This window comes from Geotrypetes seraphini, chromosome 8 (genome assembly GCF_902459505.1).
Source record: "Geotrypetes seraphini chromosome 8, aGeoSer1.1, whole genome shotgun sequence".
NCBI lineage: Eukaryota > Metazoa > Chordata > Amphibia > Gymnophiona > Dermophiidae > Geotrypetes > Geotrypetes seraphini.
This window is the reverse complement of record NC_047091.1, coordinates 86,042,015-86,056,454: the sequence shown is the minus strand read 5'-3', so window position 1 is coordinate 86,056,454 and position 14,440 is coordinate 86,042,015. Positions and strand designations below refer to the sequence as shown.

At 51.0% G+C, this 14,440-nt stretch overlaps 2 protein-coding genes across 2 annotated transcripts in view; one reads left to right on the top strand and one right to left on the bottom strand.

Annotated features, from left to right (window-relative positions):
- Nucleotides 1–5,520, top strand: part of LOC117365475 — a 54,772-nt gene extending 49,252 nt beyond the window's left edge. Inside the window, exons 4-5 of the mRNA XM_033955951.1 lie at nucleotides 125–361; nucleotides 5,035–5,520. Coding sequence (XP_033811842.1) covers nucleotides 125–361; nucleotides 5,035–5,468 — 671 coding nt within the window. The 3' untranslated portion in view covers nucleotides 5,469–5,520. The remainder of the gene's footprint in view (nucleotides 1–124; nucleotides 362–5,034) is intronic.
- A 387-nt stretch (nucleotides 5,521–5,907) lies between these two features.
- LOC117364926 (histone H1.01-like) lies at nucleotides 5,908–6,625 on the bottom strand. The gene has a single exon (XM_033954672.1). The coding sequence runs from the start codon at nucleotides 6,553–6,555 to the stop codon at nucleotides 5,941–5,943; it is 615 nt and encodes a 204-aa protein (XP_033810563.1). The 5' UTR covers nucleotides 6,556–6,625; the 3' UTR covers nucleotides 5,908–5,940.
- Nucleotides 6,626–14,440: the final 7,815 nt, after the last annotated feature.

The following is a 14,440-nucleotide window of genomic DNA, read 5'->3' as shown; positions in this document are numbered from 1 at the left end:
TAATCAGTTGATGTGTGAGATCGTTCTGCGTTGTTTGCGGCTCAATTTGTACATTAGGACTAGGCATGTGCCAGGGAGTTGCAACTGTATTGCTGATGCTCTTTCTCGCTTTAACTTTTCGCAGTTTCGTCGGCTGGCTCCAGACGCGCAGCTCCATGGGTTGCAGATGCCGGATCATTTATGGAGCCTGGTCGGGAAGAGCTCTGGGACTTGCTGAGACAGTTGGTGGCTCCTACCACCTGGACTCGCTACAATGCTGGATTCCGTCGATTGTTCGCCTTCCTGCCTTCCCGGGATTGGTCCCCGGGACCAGTATCCGAGACCCTGCTAGCGGAATTTGTGCAGGACTCGCATCGTGGGGGTTTGTCGCGGGGAGTTGTGGCTGGCCACTTAGTTGGTTTTACATTCTTCTCCAGGGCCTTGGGGTGGCGTTGGCCGTCCTCGGGTTTCCTAGTGTGTAGACTTCTGACGGCTATGGCTAGGATTGCGCCGCAGCAACCCGATGCACGGCGGCCAATTTCTCATGACTTGTTGATGAGGTTGATCGTGGAATTGCCGGTGGTGGCTCGGTCCTGATATGCGGTGCTGCTGTTCACTGCTTCTTTTTCGCTAGCTTTTTTTCGGAGCCTTCCGCGTCGGGGAGCTATTAGTGCATCCTGCTGATTCGGTGGGTTCGCGTGGCTTTTTATTGCGGCATGTACAGTGCGGCGACAGTACCGTTAGTTTATATCTTGCCAGATCCAAGATGGACCAGCTGGGCAGGGGCCGTACGGTGGTGTTGCATAAGATAGTGGGTGTTACTTGCCCTGTTACGGCTCTGTGTGCCTATATTGCGGTTCGTCCTCCTTTGGGGTTGGCCTTGTTGTTGCATGAAGACGGCGGGCCCCTTACTCATTATCAGTTCTTAGCCGTGCTGCGTCTAGTTTTGCGCCGATGTGGTGAGGACCCGGCGCGCTTTGGTACTCATTCATTTCGGATTGGGGCTGCCACTTGCGCCTTTCTGGCTGGGGTGCCAGGTGAAGGGATTCAACGGTTGGGGCGTTGGTTCTCGGACTGTTACAGGAGTTACATTAGGCCTCATGGGGTGGCACGAGGTTTAGATCAGGGAGGGACCTAGGTTGGGCTGCTCAGTTAATGTTTCCACTGATGGGTACCTTGGTCTCGGGGGAGTGGGTGGCTATAGCTGGTTGGTGCATGCTCAGGACTGACACTTTACTAACCAGAGTTTTGTGTTTTGATTTAGGGCTGGATTTGATTGTTGGGTTTGCCTTGCAGATGCGGTACGGCGACAGCGTACGGTGTGGATTGTCGGGTACTCCTTTGTCCACTGGGCGGGAGAGCGTGCCGCGATCCGGCCTGGGGGTCAGCACCTGGGTCTGCAGCACTTGGGCATTCGCGTGTCCTGGTGGGGTCAGCGGGGCATGAGGTGGCATCAGCTGTTACCGTTGCTGGCTGACTTCCGTCGTCGCCCTCGTGGTCCGGATGTCCTGCTGCTGCATTTGGGTGGTAACAACGTGGATTCCCAGACGGGGAAGCACCTGATTGACACTATTCTGGGTGATCTCAGGATGGTATTGGAGTGGTTCCCTGGCACGACGCTGCTGTGGTCGGATATTATTCCACGACCACGCCGGCTGGAGTCCCGGAGATGGACCAGGGGTCTGTGCAAGGTTAACCGTCAGGTAGGGCGATGGGTGGAGTCTAGGGGGGGTGCAACTACGACACGACTGGGTGGATGTGTCCTGTTTAGGTTTATTTGCGAGGGATCGGGTACATTTGTCGGACGTGGGCTGGGATTTGCTGTTGGATGATTTCTCGTCGGGTTGTGAGCGTTGGGCGCTATCTTAGTCTCACCTCTGTTCATTGGGGGGGGGGGGCCTGTAAGGGTTTACAGGCCCTATGGCGGTATCTCGAGCTACTGGCTGGGCTCATCAGGGGATGAGCGGTGGGCCAGCTGGGAGCCGTGCCTGGTGGGTCAGGTGACCCAGGTTAGTGGGGCATGTGGGGGACATGCCACCCCCCAGATTCTTGCTTCATGGCGGGGTCGGGGGCATAACTTGTAGCTCGAAATAATTTGTGTTATAATGTTTATACTGTTTATACATTGTTATGTTATTTAACAACCTGTTATGACCAATAAACAGGGCTGCGGCTATTTTTCACCATAATTAGTGTTGAGTTTTTTGTGAGATAATGTAGGGGAGAGGTAAAGGTTTGAAATATATGTAGGTAGCGGGCCTATCCAGATTCCGCTGTTATAGGCAGCCCGAGAGCTTGTCTCGACGGGCGTACCTAATGCGGAGCTGGGAGGCCCGCGTGGTAGCCCGTCGGAGACGCGGGGCCGTTGGGGGGAACAGGAGGCAGGGGATTGGTCGGCAGGTCTTCCTGCCACCGGGAAGACCTGCCATTGGTTAGTCGTGGCCGCGGAGGGCGTCGGGAGGGGGGAGGGTTTATAAGTCGGGCCTCGGAGGACTAAAGGCATTTCTGGTCCTCCGAGGACTAAGGTCCTCCGAGGGTTTCCCACCCGCCCACCCTTTGGCTTCTGGGTAGAGAAGGGTGAGTTGGGATATTTGGGCGGTATTTCGAGCTACTGGCTGGGCTCATCAGGGGATGAGCGGTGGGCCGGCTGGGAGCCGTGCCTGGTGGGTCAGGTGACCTGGGTTAGTGGGGCATGTGGGGTACATGCCACCCCCCCAGATTCTAGCTTCATGGCGGGGTCGGGGGCATAACTTGTTTTTTACAGTAGCTCGAAATAATTTGTGTTATAATGTTTATACTGTTTATACATTGTTATGTTATTTAACAACCTGTTATGACCAATAAACAGGGCTGCGGCTATTTTTCACCATAATTAGTGTTGAGTTTTTTGTGGGATAATATAGGGGAGGGGTAAAGGTTTGAAATATATGTAGGTAGCGGGCCTATCCAGGTTCCGCTGTTATAAGTGTGTGATGAAGTGTCGCAACCTAGAATGTGAGCTCACTTTGCAGAGAAAAAAAGTACCTGTAAATAATATGTAAGCCTCTTTGCTTATACTAGAGAATGACACGGTAGTTGTTACCGAGACTAGCTGCGGGTAACCCTCCGAAATGGTGACAAAAAAAAGTTCACCCGAGTATGGGGACAAGGCCATTCACTGCCTCGTGGAGCAGTGAATGGTCTTCTATTCGCAGTTAAAGGAGTGAGCACGCGTGGCAAACGAGCACTAGGTCCGGCAAGCCTCCTCTCTCCCGACGGCCGTCCATATCCCTCCCTCCCTTTCCTTCTTTTCGTGGCGATTTCTATAAGGCTATTTGTTGTATTGCTGCCGGAGCCTTGAAGTCAGGTCACGTGTGGCTGCTGGAAAGTCTCCTCTGACACAACTTCCTGTTTCTGGTTGCATCGGAGGAGACTTTTACAGCAGCCAACACAACGCGACTTCAATGCTCCTGCTGCAAAACAACACATAGAAATTGCCATGAGGGGAAGGGGAAGGGAAGGAGGGAGCTGCACGGCTGGCAGGCGGAAGGGAGGCAGCTCCTGGACCTCGTAAAGGGTGCTGGGGGGTGGAGATGGAGAGGAGAAGATGCTTAAGCAGGCTGAAGGTAACTGGTAAAGAAAGAGAGGGGAGGAGATGCTGGGAAATGGGGAAGAGAGCGTGGGGAGAAGACAATGGAAAATGGGGAAGAGTAAGTGGAGAGAAGACGCTGGGGAAGAGAGAGTGGAAAGAAGACGCTGGGAAAGAGGATAGATTAAGAATATTTGAATCACTATCCCCTTTTGACTCTTCCCTATCAAGCTTCCCTGCCTTTTCTCCTTACCTCCCCACCTCCCTTTCCCAATCCCATCCACTTTTGTTAACTCCTTCTACTTAAAGAACAATTTTCTCTCTAGGCTTGTGGGAACGGGACAGTGACGGGGACCAAGCCCACAGGGAGAAGGTAACCAATTTTTCCCAAATGTCATTCTCTAACTTGTACCATAGAAAATACATAATCTGCAAAAGCCATGACAACATGTCCACAAGGATGAAGTGTTTCGGACATGATGTATCAGCTGAAGAAATGTTGTCAAAATATATGGAGGTGCCATCGCACCATGGAGCGCTAAAAAAACAATTATAATATTATGTTTTGTTCTCTATTTCAGTCCTAATAATATTACAGAGAATTTTATCGTTTTTTAAATTGGTTTATTATTACTTTTTTTCTTCTTCAGATAGTTAACTTTTGTGCTCCACACCTTTGATATTTCTGGCCATAAATGGGTGCCAACACCCAAGTGATAAGCTGCACTGAATTTAAAGCAGTAGTGTCGATTTTAAGAGCAAAGACCGAAAAATTCTCAGTTTGCAGCCGGTAACTGAGAAAAGAAATGTCCAATCACTGCTCAGGGCGGGAATTTCAAACCTCTGGTTCCGGCTAGTCAATAATGAACAAGATTTTAAAAGGGTTAACCTTACCTATCAGATTGGAAGAGGAGGGGCTCTGAGCTTAACCATGGAGTTCTTCTCCAGCTCTTTTTATAACAGGCAATTTCTAAGTAGTAATTTCATTTTTCCAGTTGGTGGGAATTTGAGGCTTAGGATGCTCCCTTTTCTTTGTCTTTTATTCCCCACAGCCACTCATTCAGATAGCTCGGTAATTAAAGCAAGAAATACGAATCTAAATTGGGAAAGTCCATGGCAGCTTGAGCCACAGCTTTACTGTTCTTTCTCTGAATTCGGAAGATAAGAAAGAAAATCAGTAACGCCGTAACAAAATAAATAATAACAATAATTGCTTGTTTTTATAATTTCATCTCTTCCCCAGCCCACTCCCCGATATTTTCTTGTTCAGTATCAAGAGCAGATAAAGAATGCGAAACGAAAGAAAATGCAGGCCTGGGAAAGAAAAAACCCATCAATCACCAACGACCATTGTTCTCATAGAGAAAAAAGGACCAATCCCGGCAAAGGGCGGGCTTTTCATATTTAGCGGCAGACAAGGCACAGCCTATAAAAGAGGCGAGCAAGCGAGCTGATTTCCATCGTTGTTGTTTTTTCTATAGCATAAGAAGGAAGGAGTCGTGTGTTCGGTATGGCACGTACGAAGCAGACCGCCCGTAAGTCCACCGGAGGCAAAGCTCCTCGCAAGCAGCTAGCGACCAAGGCTGCCCGCAAAAGCGCCCCAGCCACAGGGGGTGTGAAGAAACCTCATCGCTACCGACCGGGCACTGTAGCGCTTAGAGAAATCCGCCGCTATCAGAAGTCCACCGAGCTGCTTATTCGCAAGCTGCCCTTCCAACGCCTGGTGCGAGAGATCGCGCAAGATTTCAAGACCGACTTGCGCTTCCAGAGCTCGGCTGTCATGGCCCTGCAGGAGGCTAGCGAGGCTTATCTGGTGGGGCTCTTCGAGGACACCAATCTCTGCGCTATCCACGCCAAGAGAGTCACCATCATGCCCAAAGATATCCAACTGGCCCGCCGCATTCGTGGGGAGAGGGCTTAGAAAGCGCCCTTGGTCAACAGGCATTTAACCCAAAGGCTCTTTTAAGAGCCACCAACTTCCCACCTGAAAGGGGCTTAAATGAGTCTTGTTTTTTGTGTATAAAAAGCTACATTTCTAGTGTAGACAGCATTCAGTGCTAGACACCTACTGCAAAAGGTTTACTATAAACAGCTAATAAAACATAATAAAATACTGCTCTTATGATTTCAGTTCTCACGCATGGCTACTGGCCTGGAGCAAAGGGATGCCTTGCCCCAACGTAGTGGCCACTGGGTTAATCTTGTATAGCCCGGTCTCCTTGCAAACGAGACGGGCTGAATAAGGGGTGTGTGTGTGGGTGGAGGATAACAAAACACGTTGTTGGAAATTATTTAGGAACATAAAAGATTATGGCGCTCTTTCATTGATGTGTGAGGTGGCTCTGAAAAGAGCCTTTGGGTTTAATAAGCGTCGCCGGTTCTCGAGCAGAGCTTCACTTTTTCTTTGCGGCTTTTGCTGCCTTGGGCTTGGCAGCCTTGGCCGGGCTTTTCTTCCCCTTCGCTTTCACCGCTTTGGCTTTAGCCGGGCTCTTCGCCGCTTTCTTGGCTTTAACCGCTTTGGCCTTTTTGGGGCTCTTGGCTGCTTTCTTGGTGGCGGTTGCCGACGGCTTCTTGGCCCTCTTCGGACTCTTTTTCACTCCGGCCCCTGCCGCCTTTTTCGCTTTCTTCACTGCCGCTTTCTTGCTTTTCGGAGGGCTCTTCTTCTTCGCCTCCGGCTGCTTCTTGTTCAGCTTGAAAGAGCCCGAAGCTCCGCTGCCCTTAGTCTGCAGCAGGCTGCCTTTACTCACCAGACTCTTGACGGCTAGCTTCACGCGACTGTTGTTCCTCTCTACATCGTAGCCGGCTGCCGCCAGAGCCTTCTTCAGGCCAGCCAAGGACACGCCGTTGCGCTCCTTTGAAGCCGAGACCGCCTGCACGATCAGCTCGGAGACGCTGGGGCCCGATGCCTTGCGCGCTTTCGCCGCTCCCGCCGGCTTCTTCGCCTTCTTCTTGGCCGCGCCTGGAGCAGGAGGCGGCGCAGCTGCTGCTGCTGGAGCGGTTTCGGCCATGCTCTGCTGTGTCGCACTCGCACCAAAGCCAAAAATTAAACCGATGAAGTTGCTTCTCGGCCCCAGCCGCTCCCACTATTTATAGCAGATGCTGCCCACTGATTGGCTGCGGGCTCAGCGCCTGCCTGCTTCAGACAAAGGCTCCTCTCGCCCTTGTGTTTCTGAAGCCCTCTCAATTAACTTTTTATACTCAAATAACATTCGTTTGCACAATTATTCTCGTTCGGATCAGTAAAGAAGAGTTCATAGTCTGCCCTAAACGCGGTGTTTGCTTCTCATGCATATTAATAAAGTCCAAAAGAAACGTTCCTTTGCTTCTTTCGGTCTTTCCCACCTTCCAAAGAGGCGCAACTGTTTTTTATTTGTGAAAATAATATCGCTGTCAGGATCTACATGGGCAGAAATTCCCTGGAACAGTTTTTAAGGAGGTGTAAAACTGCTTTGCTCACAAAATCAGCCTTTCCTCTTGGAAAATACTGACCGAGAACCCAAATCTAAGGGGAAAGAAATAACACACACCATTCTGCACTGTCCTAAGAATCTACAAGTTAGTCTATTCTCTTATACAATAAAAATAAAATCTTTGGATTATAATTGATAGTCTCGTTAATATATTAAAGCTGAGGTATGAAAGAGGTTTAACAAAGAACAGTTTGGCAATCAGTTAATTAGGAGTTTGATACTAGCATACCTGTCTATTTTGTATTGGAGAGTCCCTGACAAGTGGTGTGGTAAGGGGAGGTTCATCCTGGGCGATGTTTTGTTGAAGACGCAAATACCCACGCATAGGAAGTGACATCAGAGGAAGAGATGATGTTGGCGCGACAGCAGCTTGGAGGTTGCTGCTCGTGCCAGGAATGTTACAGAGGTATAGGGGAAGGAGCATGTGGAGGAGGGTCGCCGCTGCTCTGAGCACCTCTCACCTTTGCTCAGAGCCGGATTAAAGAATAGACCCAGTACGCACGGGCCTATGGCCCGAAATGGTCAGGGGGGCCCGCCGGTGCCATGCTTTAGGGCCTCACCCTTGCTGGATTTGCTGGAGGCAGCAGCAGCATCGTCATCGTCCCGGCACTCCTAACCTGACCCGGCCCCCCCTCGTTTCTCTCCCTCCTTCCCATCGTGAGACTCTAAACAGCACCGCAGCACTCTAAGCAGGCTGCTTGGTGGCTTTCTCCTGCCAGTGATTCCTTCTGGCACGTCACTGTACACTTGTGTGCCTAGGGGCTCTCCAATAATTAATCCTGCCATGCCTTCGCTATGTCACTGTCCCTGAGTTTATTCTTCTAAATGCTGGTTGTGCCTACTCCTACTCTACTTCTTTTCTTTTTCCTTAAAATACCAAAGGTCATGAAAGGAGGAAAAAGAGGAGATGTGGCTTGATGGGAAATGATGCCTGAGCCCTGCGGCACTCCGCTAGTCACCTCCGATGTCTTAGAGAGGGTGCCATTGACCACCACCCTCTGAGTGGAAGACTTCAGAGGGTGGTGGTCAATGGCACCCTCTCTAAGACATCGGAGGTGACTAGCGGAGTGCCGCAGGGCTCAGTCCTGGGACCATCCCTTTTTAACATATTCATAAGGGAAAAGTAGCGCTGTTTGCCGACGACGCCAAACTGTCTAATATAGTAGGTGAAAGCGATCTCATGGATGGATCTGATCTGATCAAGTTGGAAAACTGGTCCTCAACATGGCAGCTGGGCTTCAACGCAAAGAAGTGTAAGGTGATGCATCTCAGCAGCAGAAATCCATGCAGAACATACACCTTGAATGGAGAAACACTAGCTACAACCTCAGAAGAACGGGACTTGGGAGTAATCATCAGTGCAGACATGAAGGCTGCCAAACAATTAGTGAAGGCCTCATCCAAGGCAAGGCGGATGATGGGATGTATCAACAGAAGCTTCGTCAGCAGTAAACCTGAAGTCATAATGCCACTGTACAGAACCATGGTGAGACCTCATCTGGAGTACTGTGTGCAATTCTGGAGGCCACATTACCGTAAAGATGTACTTCGAGCTGAGTCAATCCAGCGAATGGCCACTAGGATGGTCTCTGGACTCAAGGGTCTCTCATACGAGGAAAGACTGGGCAAGTTACAGCTCTACTCTCTAGAGGAGCGCAGGGAGAGGGGTGATTGAGACATTTAAGTACGTCACAGGTCGTGTCGAGGTGGAAAACGACATATTCTTTCCTAAGGGACCTTAAGTCACAAGGGGGCACCCGCTCAAACTCAGAGGAGGGAGATTTGTTGGTGACACCAGGAAGTATTTCTTTATAGAAAGGGTGGTGGATCACTGGAACAAACTACCGGTGCAAGTATCAAGGCCACTAGCGTGCTCTACTTTAAGAATAAATGGGACATCCACGTGGGATCTCTACGTGGGTCGAGCAGCACTCTGACTTAATGGGGTGGGACAGTAGAGTGGGCAGACTTGATGGGCTATAGCCCTTTTCTGCCGTCATCTTTCTATGTTTCTTTGTTTCTATGTTTCTAAGTTCTTTTTTAATTTTTTGGCAAATAACTTGGGGTCATATTTTTACTAAGCTGTATTAAGCACTAAAAAGCATGCTTACAGAAGGATAAAAACCAATAAAATAGGGCAAGCTCAGAAAACACACGGTAGTTTTATATTTGCCGTGGCCTATCCACATGCTAAAGAATAGAAAATTGCTTTTGGCTTTAGGGGAGGATATTAGGTGTACCAGTTCTTGTTTTTTTTTTTTTTTTTTTAATTGGCATTGTTTATTGAAAAACTAAAATCAAAATACAACAAAACACAGCCAGTCAATGTGATGCCAAGATACACAGGAGTACAGTAGTTCTTCAGTGCCCTTTGCATAGATCAAACAATAAGTGGTCCCCCTCCCCTCACCCAAACCTCAAACTGCATGAAGTTCCCTCCAGTGGTCAAATCTATCCCATATTCCAGTAAATACCCCCATTTTATGGTTTTTCAAGCAGTGAGAAACTACAGTGCATACCGAGTATTCAGTTTTTGAAGCAAAATAGAACAGGCTGGGGAGTATGTTTGCTTCCATACCGCAGCAATAGTTAATAGTAATTTACTAAATGTCTCTTCCTCCACCTAAAAATCTGCAGGAAATAGGTGTAAAAACACCAAAGTGGGCAAACAGTCAACCTATCTGTTCAATATGGAAGAGAGAAGATCTAAAATATGTATCCAAAATACGCTCCCAATAGCCATTCACACATCAAAATAACACACACACAGGTATAACAGCGGAATCTGGATAGGCCCGCTACCTATGTATATATCACACCCTTACCCCCTCCCCTACATTATCCCACAAAATACTCAACACTAATTATGGTAAAATTTAGCCGCAGCCCTGTTTATTGGTCATAACAGGTTATTAAATAACATAACAATGTATAAACAGTATAAACATCATAAAACAATTATTTCGAGCTACTGTAATAAAACAAGTTATGCCCCCCGACCCCGCCATGAAGCAAGAATCTGGGGGGGTGGCATGTCCCCCACATGCCCCAGTAACCCGGGTCACCTGACCCACCAGGCACGGCTCCCAGCCGGCCCACCGCTCATCACCTGATGAGCCCAGCCAGTAGCTCGAGATACCGCCATAAGGGCCTGTAAACCCTTACAGGCCCCCCCCCCAATGAACAGAGCTGCGACTAAGATAGCGCCCAACGCTCACAACCCGACGAGAAATCGTCCAACAATAAATCCCAGCCCACGTCCGACAAATGTACCCGATCCCTCGCAAACAAACCTAAACAGGACACATCCACCCAGTCGTGTCGTAGTTGCACCCCCCCCCTAGACTCCACCCAGCGCCCCACCTGACGGTTAACCTTGCACAAACCCCTGGTCCATCTCCTGGACTCCAGCCGACGTGGTCGAGGAATAATGTCCGACCACAGCAGCGTCGTGCCAGGGAACCATTCCAATATCATCCGAAGATCCCCTAGAATAGTGTCAATCAGGTGCTTCCCCGTCTGGGAGTCCACGTCGTTACCCCCCAAATGCAGCAGCAGGATATCCGGACGACGAGGGCGATGACGGAAGTCAGCCAGCAACGGTAACAGCTGATGCCACCGCATACCCCGCTGACCCCACCAGGACACGCGAATGCCCAAGTGCTGCAGACCCAAGTGCTGACCACCAGGCCGGATCGCGGCACGCTCTCCCGCCCAGTGGACGAAGGAGTGCCCGACAATCCACACAGTACGCTGTCGCCGCACCGCATCTGCAAGGCAAACCCAACAATCAAATCCAGCTCTAGAGTAAAAACACCAAACCCTGGTTAGTAAAGTGTCAGACCCGAGCATGCACCAACCAGCTACAGCCACCCACTCCCCCGAAAACAAGGTACCCATCAGTGGAAACATAGGCTGAGCTGCCCCACCTAGATCCCTCCCTGATCTAAACCTCGTGCAATCCCGTGAGGCCGGATGTAACTCCTATAACAGTCCGATGACCAACGCCCTAACCGTCGAATCCCCTCGCCGGGCACCCCAGCCAGGAAGGCGCAAGTTGCAGCCCCAATCCGAAATGAATGAGTACCAAAGTGCGCTGGGTCCTCGCCACATCGGCGCAAAACTAGACGCAGCACTGCTAAGAACTGATACGTGTAAGGGGCCCGCCGTCTACATGCAACAACAAGGCCAACCCCAAAGGAGGACGAACCGCCATATAGGCACACAGAGCCGTAACCGGGCAAGTAACACCATTTATCTTATTCAAAACCACCGTACGGCCCCTGCCCAGCTGATCCATCTTAGATCTGGCCAGATATAAACTAACTGTACTGTCGCCGCACTGTACATGCCGCAATAAGAGGCCACGCGCACCCACAGTATCGGCAGGATGCACCAATAGCTCACCGACGCGGAAAGCCCCGAAAAAGGCAAGCGAAAAAGCAGCAGTGAACAGCAGCACCTCGTATCGGGACAGAGCCACCGCTGGCAATTCCACGATCAACCATGTCAACAAGTCGTGAGAAATTGGCTGCCGTGCATCGGGATGTCGCGGCGCAATCCTAGCCATAGCCGTCAGAAGTCTACGCACTAGGAAACCCGAGGACGGACAACGCCACCCCAAGACCCTAGAGAAGAATGTAAAACCAGCTAAATGGCCAGCCACGACTCCCCGCGAAAAACCAGCACGATGTGAATCCAGCACAAATTCCGCCAGCAGGGTCTCGGATACATGTCCCGGGGACCAATCCCGTGAAGACAGGAAGGCGAACAATCGACGGAATCCAGCATTGTATCGAGTCCAGGTGATAGGAGCCACCGACTGTCTCAGCAAGTCCCAGAGCCCTTCCCGACCAGGCTCCATAAATGATCTGGCATCTGCAACCCCCGAGGCTGCGCGCCTGGAGCCAACCGACGAAACTGTGATAAGTTAAAGCGAGAAAGCGCGTCAGCAATACAGTTGCGACTCCCTGGCACATGCCTAGCCCTAATGTATAAATTGAGCCGCAAACAACGCAGAACGATCTCACGCATCAACTGATTAACCTGCAAACATTTTGCGGCATGCCGATTGACGACCTCCACAACCCCCATATTATCACACCAAAATAGCACGCGCTTATTACGCAGCCGAGCCGGCCAAAGTTCGCAGGCGACCAGAAGCGTGAAAAGCTCCAAAAAAGTCACATTACGTGTAACACCACTCCGCTGCCAGGCAGCAGGCCACGGCGCTGCACACCAGTCCCCCTGGCAGTAAAGGCCGAAACCGAGGCCACCTGCCGCATCAGAGTAAAGTTCCAAATCCAGGTTAGACAACTCGGGCTGTTGAATCGGCAACGTGCCATTAAACCGCGTGAGGAACCCGACCCACATCCTAAGATCCGCCCGAATACCTGCAGATATACGCACGAAGTGGCGACGATCACGGACGCCTGAGGTGGCAGCAGCCAGTCGTCGAGCAAAAGCCCGCCCTATAGGCAATACCCGACACGCAAAGTTAAGAGATCCCAGCAGTGATTGAACGTCTCTGAGGGTAGCCCTGCGGGACTCGGCCAACCGAGAAATCTGCAACAACAGAAGTTGTACCTTGTCCAGTGGCAACCTGGTAACCATTGCCACGGTATCAATCTCAATACCCAGAAAAGTAAGCACCGTAGTTGGGCCCTCCGATTTATCTGCCGCCAACGGAATACCAAATGCAGCAGCCACACTTTCAAATGACGCTTTTAAGCAAGAACACACAGCAGACCCCGCCGCTCCAACAAAAAGAAAATCGTCCAGATAGTGAACAACCGAATCCGCCCGTGCAACGCGGACCGTAACCCAGTGCAAGAACGTAGTAAACATCTCAAAGTAAGCGCACAAAATGGAACAGCCCATCGGTAAACAACGATCGTAATAAAACCCGCCCTCGAATTGAAAACCCAGCAACGAATACGAGGAGGGATGGACAGGTAAAAGCCGGAAGGCAGACTCAATGTCCACCTTTGCCAGGAGAGTACCACACCCAGCCTGTCCCACCAGACGTTGCGCACAATCAAAAGACGAATAGCGAACTGTACACAGGTCACGAGGGATGCCCTCGTTGACCGAGCGGCCCAACGGCCGGGACAGATTGTGAATCAAACGGAACTTACCAGGGTCCTTCTTAGGAATGATAGCCAACGGGGAGACCATCATAACCGAGAAAGGCTGCTCTCGAAAAGGCCCCGCAATGCGCCCAAGTCTAGCCTCCTCTTGCAATTTTGACCGAACCACCTCCCGCAGGCTATTCACGGAGGATGCGTTAGGAACCCGCACCGAAGCCACCGGTTTCTCGTACGGTATAACAAAACCCTCAACAAAACCCTTCTCCAAAAGTACTGCAGCCCTCCGATCACTATAACAGCGCAACCACGGCCGGAGGGCCCCCACCTTAATCGGAGTGGGCACCCCAGAGGAACCCACCTCATTTTGCTGTCCCTGAGGGCAAGGCCACTCCCTTTTTTGGGCATTTAAGCGCTGAGTGACCCTGCCCACACAGCGAGCAGGCGTGCCGGAATCTACAATCCGGAAAGGGGCACGTTGCTTTGTTGAACTTCCAGCATAGGTCATTCCCTCCCCCAGAACCCTGACCCGATTGCCCTGCTCCGGACCGAAAGGAACGGTACCCACCCGTCGAACCTTGCTGCATCGATCGAGCCGCAAAACTCGCCGCAGCTCCCCCAGGTCTAGCCATATTCGTTAGCCATAAATTGATATCTTGAGTACCCCAAGACATGTGCTTGTTTTCTTCCATCTTATCTCGAAAGGCCTCGTCATAGTTGAGCCAGGCCCAACCACCGAAGCGCTGATAAGCGTCAAGCACAGAATCCATGTACGCCAAGAGCAGGCCATAATCCTGAGGACGAGCCTGGCCCCATACGCTGGCCAGACGAAGAAACGCCCGCGTCCAGTTAACCATATTACGGGAGACCTGACCCGATTTAACCTTGCCCTCTTCCTTCTTAACCTTCTTTTTACTCCTGCGCGTCCTGCCCTCTAAGAGCCGAAACACATCAATGCACGCTCGCTTTTTAATTTTCCGACGCAACCTTCTAGGAACCTTCTCCCATAGCTCGGTGAGCGCCACCAATGCCGGAGCACCCCTATCCTGACTCTCCTGCCTCGCCTGTTCACCCAACGCCCTCGACCGAGACCGGGAGGAAGACGAAGAAGCAGTGGAGGTTAAAGAAGAAGAAGACGAAGAAGAGGAGGAAGCCCTAGCCCTCCGCTTGCGCTTGCGCTTACCCCTCCCATTCCCCCTACCCCGTTCCCCACCCTCAACAGCCTCTAAGGCCATGTTACCCATGTCCTGTGCTCCTCCAGCGATGATCGGTCAACTCGACCCTCCAGCAGCGCCATCCGCAGCAGCTACCATGTAAGGACCCCGCTGTCCGGACAT

Coding starts and splice junctions, on each gene's coding strand:
- LOC117364926 (XM_033954672.1), bottom strand. CDS start 6,555: ATGGCCGAAACCGCTCCAGCAGCAGCAGCTGCGCCGCCTCCTGCTCCA.